Here is a 19,072-nt window from a genome sequence, read left to right on the forward strand (position 1 = left end):
TAGAGGTAATTTTGGTCCAGTGGGATAAGAGCAAAGTTGAATCAAGAATGTAAAGTAGTCGCTGACTTGTTTAAGTGTAAGGGTCGGTCTCCAAGATCGATTCTTGTGTGACGTAGATTGTTCAGACTGATTCAAAAAATCTCGACGTTCTTGAATATAATCAGCATTGTTTAATTTAAACTTCTTATGCGGTTTCTATATACAGTAGGTATACAATACTTGCATCCAATCATTGATGAGGCGGTTCTTGATGTTATTAATGCATATGGAATATTTGCATACATCTTATCCAAAACACAAAACGTTACCATGAGTCTCATTATCTTAAGACATTATGCCGCGAACATGGGTTTGAGTATGTTTATAATCTTTGGAACAAGTGTTGACAGAGAGTTCACTCCATTATACAGGAGCAACACTGACAAAAGTACTGAAATCATAAATGCTGAATGAGCATAGGAAGATCATTTGTGTGTTTTATTACTGCGTTTTTAACAAACTTTAGACTAACGTTAATATGCACACAGAGAAGAAAATGCTGTCTTGTACCAAAACGAGACCGCAAAGTTTAGACACTTTTGTCTAATTTTGATCAGCGATTTTCAAACCATAACTTACCGATATAGATTAGAAAAAAACACCCAGGAACAACCAATTGTTGTCTTCCAAAGGGTATCTCTGTGTTGGTGGGTCATAGCTTCAACATAACAAATACGGAGTATGGAAAAGAAAACTAAAACAGATACAAACACTGGCTCGATAAAAAGGTCCAATGTTTGATCTCCCGAGTTTGATCCATTTTTTAGTGTTCCATTTTATGCGAAACAGGTGGAATCGGAAGCAGTTGACAAGATATTATTTGCGTTTAGTTTAAAGATTGTTATTCTGGAAACAGATGATCTATATTGAAAAAGACCCTGACATTAACAAGTTTTGCGCAAGAGGTAGGAAATGAATGTCTACACAGTCAATTATGGTTTTATTATTTGACACTTAAGTAAGATTAATTCAAATACGTTCATGGTATGATGCAGACAATTCTTTTACGGTCACAGGTTTGATTCAATCTTATTATTTTGATGGTCTCTACGATTTTTTGTAATGGAAGTTTATAGATTTTCTGCCCGAAAGTTAGATAGCGCCTCTCAAGAAGAAAATGAGATTTACAGTACAAAGGAATGATAGATACACATACACTGTGTTGTTTTATATATCTCCTGTAACTTGGGTCACCTTCATAAAAATCTATTATTCTGCTTGAGTATTAATCGCAATTGCACTATATATTCATTTTTGTTTCTGCATTCGGTTACATTACATCCCGCATTACACAAACACAAGTGTACACAAACAATAGTCTGACAAAACTTTAGTGTTCTGTCTGATGACAACACAAAGAAAACTAAAACATATAAGAACACTGATTCATTCGATAAAAAGGCCCAATTTTTGATCTGCCGAGCTTGACAACCACATCACCGTACTAGTGGTCCGTTTTATTGCGTAGAATTTGCATCCAATCTGTTTCTTACCCTCATACAAGAGGTTTCACACTTTCTCGGGTTAATCAACGGGACTAGGCCCCGTGACGGGACAAACAGATTATGAATGTACTGTTATTCAACATAAATAAATTAGGGCCCATTGTCTATATAATACTGGTAAGTGGTAACCATTGCCATTTGATAGGTGTCCGCTGTGATAGCATCTGGTAACTTAGGTTGGGCATTGTGGTGAAGCCCTTTTATAGAATTGGTAATGGGATTTAAAAGGTTTATGTTAGACAATGCCAATCAATTGGTTTTAACATAATTATTTACAGCGAGTTGTTCTTAATAGTCAGCATTGCATGAGCAACGTGTTTCGTTTATCGCCTAAAGCATCTGATACGCGATGCAGCAATTCGCTTTAAATGACCGTTCGTCGGATACGCGCACACTAAACTCAAATAAATCACATGGTGTAAATAAATTTGAGAAACTGATGCGTTATGGAGATTGCACTAAATGATTATACTGTCGCTTTTGCTGTAAAGTTGTTATCAGAAAACACCCCACTGACTTGTAATAGTGTACTTTTTTTTAAACACGGTCAGTGTACTTTACTCAACGTAAAATGTAGTGTGGTCAACGTAACATGTTGATTTATTACCTGGCTATATTTTGATGTCCTTTCAGAAATAATACAAAAATCTACCGATTTTAAAGGGTATAGGTAAGAGTAATATATTAAACACGTATATCAAGTGTTTATTGCTTTTAAATATATTGAGGTATTTCCATTAATAAGTACTCGTGTTCTCAAAGTGGGCGTATTTCCATGTGTAATGCGTAATCATTTAATGTAATAACACCATCTCATTTTTAAATGAGATAATAATGTGCTTGATACACTAAAAGCATCATCAATACTGACATTGTACAATTTAGTTGTAATGGGGATGATCCCACGTGAAAAGCATACGTATAATTCTTAATTTTAGGTCGCATTTTGCAAAGGCGATATTCACCCATGTTCGCTACATGTCTTGACTCCAGGATCGTCGAGCCATTGGATCAATACCCAACGACACTGTTTTTCATAAATAGAAAATTTGCTACCCGAAAAATATTGCTCGTGAGGCTATCATTCTACTTGTAATCTGTCATACCCTATTGGAAGATTTATGAGTTGTATTTGACTCACAAATGCATATACGTAATAATTAGGTAGGCATATTATGTGTCACACCTAAAATTCCCAAGGTAATGCTTACAAGCGTAGCCTGTGTAAAAACTATTTTTGTTTGAATTACGTGCAGCTTGTGACATGATATATCAGTATTTTTGAACTGTTTAATTCAATCAGAAAAATTGCAACTTGAGATGTTCATTGAAAACTGCGCCATTAGTTTACATTGTCCTTCATACGAACATGGCTTATGCTCATTACTGGTCGATCACGATAGGATTTCGGTTCTTAATACTTACAAACTTTTCTGATGAGCGTTTTGATCTTGTTTGAGCCCTCTCTAGCTTTTGATTTGTCCAGCTACTTTGGGTCCAACCTTCATGTATTTATTTTGTGCAAGCTAATCCTCACTCTAACCCTAAGCCTATTCATAACTTTAATCGTAACCCTAAATCTAACCCTATAATCCCAACTCTTAACTAACCCTAACCAATCAATGACAGTACCTGTTCACAAGCCTATAAGTCTCCGTGCATGATCGCCGGCCGAATTCGACTACCTTCTTCGGCCGGAGACTGAAGTGCAGACCCCAGGTCTATTAGGTACCTGTGTTAAGATGATTATGACTAAAATCCTATCGTTATTATTGTTTCTCTTTTCCGTTCAATTGTACGGAGGCTTCAGATTAAGCAACAACTTTATAGCAAAAGTGATGGTATTGTTGTCTTTCCAGCTTACAGACAGATGCCCAATTCGATAGAATAACTTCTTTTACGCTAGAATACGCTCAAATATTACGTGTATAATGAAAATTGTGAATTGGATAAGGTTATCACCTTTATATGGATTGTGCATTTATAATAAACCTACATGTATGTAAATAAAGAACACCGTCTTACATATGGGGAACGGTGTAATCTTTAATTTATACATCACCATTATTGGTGCACAATCAATATAAATCCCCAACCATGACATTATACTATCCTACTCACAAACTCTTGAGCTATTCTAGCATTACAAAAGAAGTTATTCTATCGAATTGGGCATCTGTCTGTAAGCTGGAAAGACAACAATACCATCACTTTTGCTATAAAGTTGTTGTCTAATCTGAAGCCTCCGTACAATTAAGCGGAAATAACGCAGACAACCCTTGATGTAAGCTTTTCTGTTTTATCTACCTGATATAGCTAATGTTTTGTTGTATCAATATCATTTACCGCATTAATTTTCCTTGATTATGACACCTCTTGTTTGTACATATTTGGCATAATATGTTTATGAGATACTGACACACACACACCGTAGAGTATGTGTTGTGCCTACCAATCTCGTGTCCTGTAACACTTATATGATGATGTTTATACCCTTTTACATTTCAATATAACCTTACCCACCTCAAACAACTCAACTGATAACGGCGGCGTCTTCGCGGTTTCCTCTTCCTCTTTTGTAATGAAATTAAAGATGTATTCTCATATGTCTCACTGAACTCACCTTGATTATTCCCCGATGTATTATTCACTCTTTCATTCTTTCATTATATCGTACACAGACACATTACAGAAACATGATAAACAAGAAACCGACTTAAATTAGCGAATAACAAGTCTGCTGATTTTTAAACATCTCATGCAATGCAACAGGGAGCCATTATTCAATTTTCATGACGCTTAATTAAGTATTGAGGCATTTGAACTGAAAATAGAGGTAATTTTGGTCCAGAGGGATAAGAGCAAAGTTGAATCAAGAATGTAAAGTAGTCGCTGACTTGTTCAAGTGTAAGGGTCGGTCTCCAAGATCGATTCTTGTGTGACGTAGATTGTTTGGACTGATTTATAAAATCTTGACGTTCTTGAATATAATTAGAATTGCTTAATTCAAACTTTGATATCATTTCTATCACGGGTATTTATATAATGCTTATCCAATATCGATGAAACGGTTCTTGATGTTTATGCATGTGGAATATTTGCATATAATTATCTTATCCAAAACATGAAACGTTATCCGGACAGAGTTTTGTCCCATTATCTTAAAACCTTGTGCCGCGAATATGCTTTTGATATTAAATTTAGTCTTTGGAACAAGTTTAGCGTTGAACGACAGTTTATTCCACTATACAGAAAGCAACACTGAGAAATGAACTGAAACCGTCAATGCTGAAAGAGCTAAGGAAGAACATGTGTGTGTTATATGCTCTGCATTTTTCACAGACTATTATAGACTGAAGTTAGTATGTACATTAGGGCGGGTCATAAATAGGGAAGGTTTTTATTTCAAATCGGCCATGGCCAAAAGGTGTTCCACTTGACCCCACTTGAACAAATATGCACTTTAAAAAATAATTGAAGTGGGTCTTCAGACCCCACCACCACCCTTATTCCCCTATATACTTAAATATGCACATTTTGTCAGATATTCAAAGAACAGATACATAATGAGAGGACATGTTGCCTCAAAACGTACATTTTATCCACCTAGAAGCACTTTTCAAACACAAATTAATCATCTACTATAGAAAATAGTCTATATACAATACTTTTCTCTGAATTTCGTAACACTTTGTATGCTAAGATGTCCAATATTCACCAATATCGCATAAATATTACACATACAAAACTCGGTAACTTCTAATAACATAGCCATGACAAAATTAGATTGATGTATTATTACCGGACTTGCTTAAAAAGGAATTAAATGAATCTGTAGCTGTTTATATGTGACCCATCATGACAAAACCCGTCATACGTCGCCACTTTTGAAGATACATCCCAATAAACATTACATTAAAAATAAGGAATTTTGACGGGAAAATTTTATATTTTCATGGACAAAAAATTTGGGAAATTTGACAAATGATATTCCACTCATATTAGCGGTTTACTGTTTACCTTCAGGAAATCAAAAGTCTTTTCAACCATTTTTGTGTATATATACTGGACCTTATAAATCATCCTTGTATATTTACCTTTCAACACGTTTAATGTCACTTGTGATGCAAATTATTGTCACCTAACACTACACTTGAAAGTCTTTCTTTGATTCAAATACTGGCATTAACCCTAACAGAACGGGTACTACAAAATACTACTTGATATATGCGCTGTTCGTGCGTGCATCCCACGTGGTGGACGCAATCGCCCTAAGTGATATATAGGCACGGTTTCGCTGGCCAGCGAAGCCCAACACCCGTGGCAAAGTGTCGCCGACCCAGCGCTTGGCATGCGAGGGGTCTCGGGTTCGAATCCCACCCAGAGCAAACAACTTCTTTCTTTGTTTTCTCTCTTTATTCCTTCCTTCTTTCCCTTCCCGTCGCCAAAAAGCCCTTAGGCGGTTAGGGTTAAGGCACGTGATCGGCAGATTTGACGAATGTAACCATCCCTTGCCTTCTGCCCATATACCTTCTCACTGGCTTCAGACACCAACTTTATCGCTCTTTCCACTGATTGTGTGTGGCATGGATATTTGGGTACATTTAGTGGGACATTTACTATATCTTTAACCTGCTCATCAGTTACGTGCTTTATCAGAGGTGGCTCAGTGACAGGCTCTTTGCGCCAATCTATCATTTTGCTGTAAGCCGATGCTCCAAACTTGATCTGAGGGACTTTGAAAAAGCGTACAGTCTCATCTGTTGGGTAGTCTTCATCAGGAAACGTGTCTCCTTCTGCTTCATCATCACTATATCCCTCTACTTCTACATTGGCAAGCTCGTCTTGTACATCTTCACCTGTGCCGTCAAAATGCTCTGCAACATTGACCGTGTGTTTCCGTGCAGAAAGTATCCATCTAACAGCCTCTTCACGAATGATTTGAGTGCTGTCAGCTGCCATTGCAAGGAGGAGGTTTTCTGGGTGAGCAGAAAAGGCATTTCTTGCATTGCCCTCTTGGCTATGTTCTTCTCAGTGGTTGTCAAGTGTCGCAAAAGTTTTATCATCTATAAGAAGTTTCTAGGTGCATCTGTGATAGAAGGATTGCTTTTGATTGTGAACCACATAGGGGCGTAGAATTTGACAACAATATTTGCCAATTTTGTCAGTCCAACAGAAGGCTCAGGTGTTCTGATACAAGCATAGAATTCGTTCTGCAGTTGGTAGCCAACATGAATGATTTAGCCCACCTGGTTCATTGAGTAGATCTTCTGGCCAGTTACCTGAGATCACTGCCATACAAAATTTGTACAAGAGTTTTTGATGCCAACTTGGGGAATGGGGAAGTCTGGATTGCGGATTGGTTTGAAATCAACAATGTCTCTTGAAGATAGGTGATCTTTGAGTTGACTACCGATTTTCCACCAAATGAGGTTGGGCCTGTGGTAGGCCCATCATAGTGAGTAAACAAAGCTCTGAATGGTAACTCATTGCCATGATGGATGCAAAAGACAAATTTGCCATTGGAGTGGTCTACCAAGGAACATCTGTAGGTAGTGGGTTGCACCTGCTCGCCAACCAACAAATGTTCCTTGGTAGACCACTCCAATGGCATTTTTTTTATTTTGCATGGCAATAAGTTACCATTCAGAGACTGACAAGATTGTTGGACTGGCAAGATTGGCAAATATTGTTGTCAAATTCTATGCCCTATGTAGTTCACAATATATATGGGCAGAAGGCAAGGGATGGTTACATTCGTCAAATCTGCCGATCACGTGCCTTAATGCCAGTATTTGAATCAAAGAAAGACTTTCAAGTGTAGTGTCAGGTGACAATAATTTGCATCACCAGTGACATTAAACGTGTTGAAAGGTAAGTATACAAGGATAATTTATAAGGTCCAGTATATATACACAAAAATGGTTGAAAAGACTTTTGATTCCCTGAAGGTAAACAGTAAACCGCTAATATGAGTGGAATATCATTTGTCATATTTGCTCATTTTTTTTCCATGAAAATATAAAATGTAATGTTTATTGGGATGTATCTTCAAAAGTGGCGACGTATGACGGGTTTTGTCATGATGGGTCACATATAAACAGCTACAGATTCATTTGATTCCTTTTTAAGCAAGTCCGATAATAATACATCAACCTAATTTTGTCATGGCTATGCTATTAGAAGTTACCCAGTTTTGTATGTGTAATATTTATGCGATATTGGTGAATATTGGACATCTTAGCATACAAAGTGTTACGAAATTTTGTATATAGACTATTTTCTATAGTAGATGATTAATTTGTGTTTGAAAAGTGCTTCTGGGTGGATAAAATGTACGTTTTGAAGTAACATGTCCTCTCATTATGTATCTGTTCTTTGAATATCTGACAAAATGTGCATATTTCAGTATATAGCGGAATAAGGGTGGTGGTGGGGTCTGAAGACCCACTTCAATTATTTTTTAAAGTGCATATTTGTTCAAGTGGGGTCAAGTGGAACACCTTTTGGCCATGGCCGATTTGAAATAAAAACCTTCCCTATTTATGACCCGCCCTAATGTACATACAGAAGTAATTCAGCAGTACGCAGCTGTACCGCTACCAAAACTATGCCGCAAAGTGTAGACACCTTTGATCAGTGACTTTCCAACCATGAAGATTTGATGTCAGATGAAATCAGAAATAACAGGAGAGTTATGTTTTGTGCCAGTTGTTGGCTATTAAAGGATATCTCCGGGTTGTTGGGTCATAACTTTGCTACAACAAAGAGATACGAAAAAGAATCTATACTAAAGGAGATCAGAACACTTGTTCGATAAAAAGGTCAAACGTTTGATCTTCCGAGAATAACAACCAAATCACCGTGCTGGTATTACTTTTTATGCTGAACAGGTGGAATTTGCTGCAAGATATTATTTGTCCTAGTTCAAAGATTGATATTCTGGTAAACGATGATCTATATTATAAAAAGACCCTGACACAAGTTTTGCGCCAGAGGTAGGAAATGAATGTCTGCACAGCCAATTATGATTGTATTATTTGACACAAATATGTTCAGAGCCATGATACAGACAATGCTTTTAGGGTCACCGGCGCGGCGGTTTGATTTAATCAAATCATTTTGGCGATCTCCACGATTGTTTGTAATGGAAAATTATAGGGTTTGGGGCCCTAGAGCCAGAAAGTGTATCACAATTTGAAAAGGGTTGCTGCTAGAAGCCGTGTTAAGCTCGTATGGGTGGTACTCGAGTTGTTAGATTTCAGTACGAATAATCTACGATTTACTTATGGCGATTCTTGTAGTTAGATCTTAACCACGATGATGATGATGAACACGAATGAGATGAAAAAGAGGATTACGATAATTGTGGTGAAGCTGAAGACCAACAAGAGGAAGAACAAAGAGGAGGAGAGGAAGACGAGGACTTAAGTTTGGGCATTATGGTGAAGCTCTGATATATTCATTCATTTATTGCATTCAAGGGCACAGTGGCCACGCAGCTCTGAGTTCGAAACCCGGCGGTACCACCGTGTTGTGCTCTTGGGCAAATACCCAGGGGTGAAATGGGGAGCTGTTATGAATTTTGTCCATTGAGCGCCGCCCAAAGGTATAAGCATGCCTTGGGCATTGTATGGCAGCTGACATATTCTAATGACAGCGTAATAAATGCAAAGCGCTTTGGTACATGTGCACATGTGAAAGGCGCTTTATAAATACCAACTTTATATTTATTTTATTCCGTATTAAATATAGATTTGGCGTTTGTACACAAGTTACCATTTTCAGTTTTTCACAATTAAATGGGATTGTGGTCCTTTAAAATTTTAAATGTACGCTGATGGTAGACAATGCCAATCAATTAGTTTTACCCTATTTACAGCGAGTTGTTCTTACGGCGAGCTGTTCTTTATCGCCCAAGGCATCTGATACGCGATGCAGCAATTCTCTTAAATGGCCATCCGTTGAATACGCACACGCTTTAACAAAACTCAAGTAGAAGAAGAAGAAGTAAAAAGGAATGATAGAAATCGGTTACACCAATCAAACAATTTTTTAAGCCTTAGGTTTGGGCATTATGGTGAAGCTGTGATATATTTCATTCATTCATTCATTCATTCATTCATTCATTCATTCATTCATTCATTCATTCATTCATTCATTCATTCATTCATTCATTCATTCATTGTGTTCGTGTTCAGTTCACCATTTTCAGTTTTTCACAATAGGATTGTGGTCCTTTAAATTTCAAAATGTACGCTGATGCTAGACAATGCTAATCAATTAGTTTTACCCTATTTACAGCGAGTTGTTCTTACGGCGAGCTGTTCTTTATCGCCCTAGGCATCTGATACGAGATGCAGCAATTCTCTTCAAATGGCAGTCCGTCGAATACACGCTTTAACAAAACTCAAATAAATCACAAAGTGGAAATAAATTTGAGCAACTTACGCGCAATGCAGATTGCACTAAATGGTTTCACCATATACTTTGTGCAAGAGATGCAAAAACAAAACCCTCACAGACTTGTACTTTTATAAATTTTCAGTTTTTCACAATATGATTGTGGCCCTTTAAATTTCAAAATGGTCGCTGATGCTAGACAATGCTAATCAATTAGTTTTACCCTATTTACAGCGAGTTGTTCTTACAGCGAGTTGTTCTTTATCGCCCAAGGCATCTGATACGCGATGCAGCAATTCTCTTCAAATGGCAGTCTGTCGAATACACGCTTTAACAAAACTCAAATAAATCACAAAGTGGAAATAAATTGGAGCAACTTACTCGTAATGGAGATTGCACTAAATGGTTCACCATATACTTTGTGCAAGAGATGCAAAAACAAAACCTCACAGACTCATCATATTGTACTTTTATAAATACGGTCAGCGTACTTTACCTAACAAAGCGTGATCAACGTAACATGTTGATTTATTAACTAGCTATATTTCGATGTCCTTTTAGAAATAATACAAAAATCTACTGACTTAAAAGGGTATAGGTAAGAATAGTTAAATATAACACGTATCAAGTGTTTATTGCTTTTAAATTATATTGATGTATTGCCATTAAGTAGTCATGTTCTCAAAGTGGGCGTATTACCATGTGTAATGATAATCATCTAATGAGATTTCGCCGTCACATTTAATAACATGTGCTTGATATCATCAATACGGACATTGTCCATATTAGTCGTAATGTAATGGGGATGATTCCATATTGAAAAGTATACGTGTAAGGCTGAATGTATACTCGATCGCATTTTGCAATAGTGATATTATAATTGAAGACGGAATTAAAAAGACTAGTTTGCGTATGCCGTCCTGTCAACCAGACCAAATATGCTGTACTGCGCAGGTCAGCAACCAATCATGTCGCGCCTTTGTCCTGACGTCAGACGCAAACTTGTCTTTTTAATTCGGTCTTTAATTATAGCGCATGTTCGTTACATTATCATGCCTTAATCTGCAGAAGCGTCGAGCCAATGGATCAATTCCCTGTAGAAGTAACGTAATAAATCGGATTAATTACCATAGCAATAGATGAATACATTTTTGACTATATTGCCCTGCACTACAAGCATGTTGCACTCATCACCTGTGTATGTCTGAAATCATAGATTGAATACAATACCGCTATTTTCAAAGATACTAATCCTACAGGTGCGAGTGATCAGCATAATATGGTTCAATGCATAGGTACCGCGTGAACGTTGTAGTGCAGGGCGATAGAGTCGAAAATTGCATTCATCTATTGCTATGGTAGTTAATCCGATTATTACGTCACTTCTACGAATACACAACGACATTTTTTGTTCAAAAGCGGTCCCTATCGTAAAGCGATCCCTATCGTAAAGCGATTGAGTGTAAATAAGCTCATATAATGCCACCCAAAAACAAGATTGGCTATTCCATTTGAATCTGTCGTACCCTGTGGAAGATTGTAGTAAAGTCATCCACAAAGGGAGTGTGTTTTTGAAATGAAATATTCAATCTTTAATCTCCACTGATCTTCAATAAATGAAGAGCTTGTTTCCAAACCATGTTAAGTCCACAAACAAATGTTTCTGATTTACCTGTGCGATATGGGTTGCGATGCTATAGGTATAGTAATTTCAGTTGGATGCACCATTACAAAGCAAACAGTGGATGGATGCACAGTAACAATACTGTGTGAGGCCTTTGGTTCCCAAATGAGAACAATAATCTGCAAATAAGCAGCATTGTTGGGGTAAATAATAGCTTGCTGATGTTACAATTCATTGTTGCAACTTGTCAAAGTAATTGTGATTGTATTACACAAGTAAATGAGCAACATGTGGTTGTGGACTTAACATGGTTTGGAAACAAGCTCTTCAAAATACACTCATAACAAAGCGTGATACTTGTCCAAGGAGACTCACGATGATGCTCAAAGATGTGCAGTTGTGCGATATGCAGAATCTATACGGGTGCGAGCAAGGTGGAATGTGGGTCAATTATTTTGAAACCCATATTCCCCCCGTATTGTGGCTTTACCTATATCTTCAACTGGAGTGAGTATTTGAAACCCACGCTCCCTCTGTGGAAGACTTTAGCTAAATATTCCACAGGGGGAATATGGATTTTAAATGGAAAGTACAATAACAATATCAAAATCTGCTATCTGTCTGACTTTTAAAAAAACTAGCTGCTTTCTTGAATAAACTAAAGAAGGAAGCATTATGCAATGCTGATGGGATTCAATTCAATTCTACCTTTACTACCAAAAACAAAGTACTCCAGTTGCATTTGACTCATTAATACACACAATAATTGCGTAGGTATATTATGCGACACACCTAAAATTGCTTGCAAGTGTAACCTATGTAAAACTATGTCAGTATTTTCAAACTTGCAACTCAATTATATGAACTGCAACTGGAAATGTTCTACGCCTTTGAAAACTATGTTCTCTGGAAACTGTACCGTTAGTTCACATTGTCCTACTGCTCGTGCAAAACACATTATTATATGTGATATGACATAATCTGGTCTATGGAGTTTTGAATTGAGATAAAGGCAAATAATACAAAGTAAAAAAATACATAAGAAAATAGACATCACAAAACTTCATAACTTTAGAACCAAGTCTGCTAGACCTTTGTGTTTTAAGTATATGATAGCCGAATGTTTGTGTAAGATGATAAATTTAGTAACTCAATTTTCAAAAATACCTTCTTTGGACTCTGACTCTGACATCATTAAAATCACGTCTTTCTTGCTGTCTATCCGAATCTAAAAACAAAAACCAATTATATTAGGTATACAAATGCTAAATAATTGCGTATAAAAACTATTTTGTTCGAGCTACGTAGCTTGTGGTATATGTCAGTATTTTCAAATGTGTATATAATTCAATCAAATATACTAGAACAATGTTTTGATAATATTTGTAGCTACCAATACTTTTATAAATCATTATTTATGAAAGGCCATTGTGAATAAACTTCAAAATATCTGCTATTTGTCTTAAGTAGTTTTGACTTATATCACATTGATTTTAAAGCTCAAAGTATAATCACCGGTACAATTTGCTTGTGAAAGGAAAAATAACCCGGACAATAATAACATCAAAATCACGTCGGCTGCTACTGTTCGTCTGACTTTAACAAACAGCTGTTTTTTGAATAAACTAAAGCAAGCATTATGCAATGCTGATGGATTCAATTCAGTTCTGCCTTTGTTGTCAAAACAAAGTACTCCAGTTGCTTTTGACTCACAAATACATACAATAATAATTGTGTAGGTATATTATGCGAAACACCTTGAATTCTTAAAGGTAATGCACATAAGTGTAACCTATGTAAAACTATTTTCGTTCGAGTTATACGCGTATGTCAGTATTTTCAAACTGGCAACTCAATTATATGAACTGCAACCGGAAATGTTCTATACCTTTGAAAACTATGTTATCTGAAAACTGTACCATTAGTGCTTACTACTCATGTGAGAGGAACAATGGCAACATTAAAATCACGTATGCTGTCCGAGATTAAAAACAAAACAGCTCCTCTGTTTAAGAAACTACAGCAAGCATTATGCTGACGGATTCAATTCATGTACTCCAATTGTATTTGACTCACAAATGAATACACGTAAGAATTACGTTGGTGTATCATGCGACACGCCTAGAATTCCTAAGGTAATACTCACAAGTGTAGCCTGTGTAAGAACTATTTTTGTTTGAGTTACGTGGCCTATGGCTTACGTCGTTATGTCAGTATTTTCGAACTTGTAATGCCAATCATACAAACTGCAACTTGGAATGTTCTGGGACAACAGTACCATTAGCTCACCTTGTCCTTATTACTAACATGACTAATGTAACAACACATTGTCTGAGTACTTCTTTATTTAGATTCATGTCTTACCGTAATTAATCAAAACGATGACTTGTGGAACATCACAGTGTACAGTACACAGTACTAATGGTACACTGAGCTGTTTCGACATGTCACTATAAATAAAACGTCAATACTCTTAATGCATAAAACAACATGGGTGTGGTCAGGAGTGACACTTGTTTTGTCAAACCTCAAGCAGCAAATGCAAGAAACATAATTGTATGCACGCACAAATATATGAAGTGAAATTGCTCTTAAAATTGCATAAATTTTGTTATACAATAATATTTGTAGCCGCCACTTTTCACAAATCATTATTTAATCATTATGAAAGGTCATGTTTGTGAATAAACTTCAATATCTGCTATTGATCGTTATTAGTTTTGACTTATAAATGACATTGATTTGAAAGCGCGAAAAAGACCTATTTAGAATCACGAGTATACAAAGGCCACTCTGTCAATGATTACTATGAAAAGAGACACAATAAAGTGCCACTGAAATTTACGATATAGCATCAAAATAGGTATTAAATTAAAGGCATATTGAACTTTTTGATTCTTCTAAAATATTTGTAGCCATGAAAAATAAAAGCGTTTTCAATAGACATCAGAATAGTTGATTTGTTCATTGTGCAAGCACGCTTGTAAATAACATTTTATTTTCTATTCAACTGCTAAAACATTGAGTTATTATACATGTAATAACAATGTTTTCAAATTGAAATGCCTTTCTTATGTATCTCAAAATAGCTTTATAATGTAATCTATCCACATTACATCATTTTAACAATTTGTGATGATTATCATCTTATCTTTCAGCCGAACGGCATGGAACCTGACTTTGATAAGCTTCTAACCCAACTTGCTTCAGAGGAACCAACCCTTAAGGACGCACCCATCGAGAAAACCTTTCTGTATCTCGTTCTTAAGGTAGAACGACAAAAGTGTCAATTGCAGGCAGCAGAGGCGGAATTGAAAGAATTACGAAGAGAAAGAGATGAAGCTCAAAGCAGAGTGCAGGTTTGTATATTTGTGAAATCATAAAAGTAACGAGATGAGACATAATATTTTTAAATGTTTCTATAAACAATGGGACGTATCGTGGATATAGAATCATCAAAGACTGTGGCAAATATCTTGAGTTTGTTTCCACAAGTTTAGTCCCAGAACAATGCCAAATATGGAAAGTAGGATGTTCGTACTTTGCTGCATCCCAGTCAGTATGATGTGGTAGACTACACTACAAAAACAGTGTTTAGAAAGCGAAGCAAGAATGTGTTAAGAAACGCTATGTTTAGAATATGGATGTCAGATGTTTAGAAATTGAATACCATCACTGACCAATGTTCAGAAATTTGACACATGAAATTTAGCTTCTAAACGTGAAGGCAAAATTGTGTTTAGAAAAGTGTTTAATTTCTAGACACTGTTTTTACAGTGTACACCATTCCTATGGTGAAACCACCATTTCTATCAGAATTGCAACGGTCAAAATAATTTGGTTGCACGTTAATGACTAAAGTTGGCTCTCCTCTTCGATTTGGATAAAGCCAAAAGAATTTTGATCGTATCCATTTGGAATTAAAACATCCAAAAAATTATCTCCTGCAGTAAAGGATAGGGCTCGTGTATTAGATACATGTACATACCTTGGCTGACCCTGTGGACTTCCTGGTTCAGCCAAGCTGACCACAAAGGAAGATTCTTATTATGTATCATGATCCATACTCTCTTCGACTGAAGTTATAGAAAGCAAATATATCTGTGGGGGTGTGGTGTTTGTGTGTGGGTGTGGGTGTGGGGGGGGGGGGGGGGGTCGGGAAGGGTAGATGCGTGAACAATGTTGACTGTTTTTTTTAATGATTAGAAAAATATTGATTTTAAAGAAATCTCGTCAAGTTAAGCTGTTTTAAGTCATCATATGTATTTTTGATTCGATATCAATTAACTGATGAATAAAAAAAGTACAGACCATGAAAAGAAGTTTACCCACCCAGTACCGGCGATACAATTTATATGCTCCATTCATTTTACTTAAATAAATCTAATATAATTTGATAATAGACTTCCGTATTTGCCTGAGTATTCAATTACTGATTTTCAATCATTTTTATTTCATCATTTTCTGTGTTTAGTGATAAATGTAATGTCTTTTTAAAAGGACCTTTTATTTATCCCCTTACATAAATTTATACGGAATCTATTTTGGTAATATTTGGTTGCTATCAAAATACCAACTTGATTGAAATTTCATTTCGATGTTAAACTATTATACATTTTATATTGACTCGATTTATACTCAGTCAGCGATCTAAATATAGTGATATAACTTGATATATTTTGAATAAGCATTTCAAAATAAAAATTGATTTTACTTTATTATTATACACAAAAGATAACTTTATGTAATTAAGCATCAAACCATGTCGGGTATTTCCCCAGTTCTGTTTCCACGGTGATTGTATATAGGGCACTTTGGCTCAGTGGTTACGGCCTTGGACTCATAATCTGAGAGCTTGCTCGACGTGCGTCGGTTCGATTCACCGTCCCACCACCGTGTTGCGACCTTGGGCAAGGCGCTTTGCCTCGCTTGCCTCACACCACCCAGGTGCAATGGGAAGCTGTTAGGGGTAGTCACAGTCGTTGTACTGATGAACCCTGCGCCACTTGTAGACTGCAAACGTGGTTCCGACATATTCTAATGACGGCGGAATAAAAGTAAAGCGATTTGAGGCTGTTTACGGCATAAACCGCTATATAAATATCTACATTTAAAAAAAATTTATATATTTATTTTGCAGAGACTTCGTAGAAATAACAATTCTGTTGAAAGTGAGGGATCAGAATTTACTACTAGTGATACACAGTCCACGAATAATTCTGGCAGAAAACGGCATGATTCTAAAGATAAGGGGTAAGTCACGAATATCTATAGTATATCTCCAAATAAATATCCACGTTTGATATGCATTTGTTAACCAGTTCTCTTTTGCTTTATTTAGGAAGGACTAAATTATTCATGTACTTTGAATTGCCGGATGCCTTTGGTATTTTTTCAAAAAATTTATCTATTGAAAATGAACTCTATTTTATACGATTTATTGACAATATACGTATATCTCATTCAACTATCGGCATAAGTGATTGACTTTTTTATGGGATAGGCTTTGACGCTGCATCCATTAACAGATTCTAGATGCATGGAAGATCTTTATCTGCAGTTAGTTGCCCACTGAATATTGACTCCAAGCTTTTAAAACAAGGTCGTTTTATAAATAGTCTAAAGGTTCGCCTGCTTTGTGCTCATATTCGTAAGACAATAAAAGCGTTGAATAATCTTACTGTTTGAAATATTGTTTACAATTGCTCAAAATGTATTTACAATATTGCAATAGATAGTCAAATATAATAATTTGTATACTAATCCACATTCCATTGCAAAGAAGTCAATTTTACCATTTGTTATTTACAAGACTGCGTGATTGTCAGAATAAATCCATACTCCATTAGCAAAGAGTGAATTTGCCATTTCTAGATAAATCAATTTGGGCATTTCCAACTTGAAGGCTCCATAAAATTACAATTTATTTTACAGCAAAACATTAGTCCCTCCGCCCTCACTCCACACCTGAGTCTTCCAATGCAACCCAGTCTCCCTACTAAAATGCATTATACCGCACGAGCCCATTTTGACTTGGCTAAAATCTTTCCCACGACGGCATCAAGCACGACTTCAAACCACGGGCTTCAAACAACGCTTTTAATACGTAAAAACTTAATATTCACGATTCGAGACCATCAGTGACAATAGTCACGAGCACGTCTGTTTGACCTCGTAGTAAAACCTCATCCCATTTGCTGTAGAAGAAGTGATGTAACAGGATTATTCACCATAGCGATAGCTGAAAACAATGGTTGAATGTATTGTCCTGCACTAGACGTGTACGCTGTAAATCTTTTTTTTATTTTTTAAAGAAGAGCGGTATTGTGATTACAGACATACACAGGTATTGAGTGCAACCTGAATGTGTCGGGCGATATAATAAAAAGTTGTTTTAACCTATTGCTATGGTAGTTAATCCTGTTACATCATCACTTGTATGGCGAATATTGAATAGCGATGTTTTCACCTATCGCTAATGGTATAACTGGTTACATCACTACTTCTACGGCGAATCGCGATGTCAATGCTCTCAATTCTATATAAGCAGTAAAAGCACAAAGCCGTGGCGAACCCACAGTTGACCTCCCAGTCGATGTCTAATGACTTTGGGTTTAAAAATAAGCCAACTGAGGAACACTTCAGTGAAAAACCGTGCAATACCTAGTGATAAATACTTCCAAAATATCCAAATTTTCCCGAAACCCATTAAGCCATAGCAAACGATCTTATATTATAAACTTATCTAGCCCAATTTGGCGATTTAAAGCGCCCTCTTAACCACGGTGTTGGCAATATTGTACCTTATTGTATAGCTTTTGTTCTCAAACGATGAAGATTCCAGGTGTAAAAATAACTGGTACTCCATGTTCAGCCACTCCAAGCACTAAGCGCGTGAATGGTACTTTTGATATAGGGACAGAAAGACGCATAGAGACTGAGTACAACTGAAATATCTGCGAACCTGGATTTGATAGATGAAAGGATAAAATAAAATAATAATCTAGCTAAATCTATTCATTAATAATGAAACTGCATTATAGGCAGAATGAAAATTAAAATTAAAGTATCATTAGGTAAAAAATTTAACATTTTGGGGAACAATCTGTCTTAAAACTCTAACCGGCTCCATCAAATTCTGTGATAAAGGTAACTACATCGGTAATGTTTTTTTCGAAAATAGTCTGCCTAAGCTGCATTGCCCACCAATCCAAAAAATCATATTATCACTACGTCCAAATCAAGATAATACGAGTAGTATCACTTTCATCTCTCTAATATCTTTCCAGTTTCAAAGAGCTTCATTGAGGGTTAGTAATATATATTTTTAAAAGTAAATAATGGAACCAAACTTTTGTGCGTTGAAAGTACAATTTTCTACTTGATCAAACCAGTGCATGACCTGGACAATTTCTTATTATATCTGGGACACACGCGCAAGAAGGAAAGATAATAATCAGTTAGAAAATCACGTACAAGATTTATTCACCTCGCAAATGAA

General features: G+C 36.2%; 1 protein-coding gene across 2 annotated transcripts in view; it reads left to right on the forward strand.

Annotated features, from left to right (window-relative positions):
• The window catches only part of LOC140166338 (uncharacterized), a 155,155-nt gene that overhangs the window by 132,123 nt on the left and 3,960 nt on the right, over window positions 1-19,072 (forward strand). For both annotated transcript variants that reach the window (XM_072189781.1, XM_072189789.1), the window contains 2 exons: window positions 14,730-14,930; window positions 16,712-16,824. In XM_072189781.1, coding sequence (XP_072045882.1) covers window positions 14,730-14,930; window positions 16,712-16,824 — 314 coding nt within the window. The remainder of the gene's footprint in view (window positions 1-14,729; window positions 14,931-16,711; window positions 16,825-19,072) is intronic.

Source organism: Amphiura filiformis, chromosome 1, assembly GCF_039555335.1.
Source record: "Amphiura filiformis chromosome 1, Afil_fr2py, whole genome shotgun sequence".
Lineage (NCBI taxonomy): Eukaryota > Metazoa > Echinodermata > Ophiuroidea > Amphilepidida > Amphiuridae > Amphiura > Amphiura filiformis.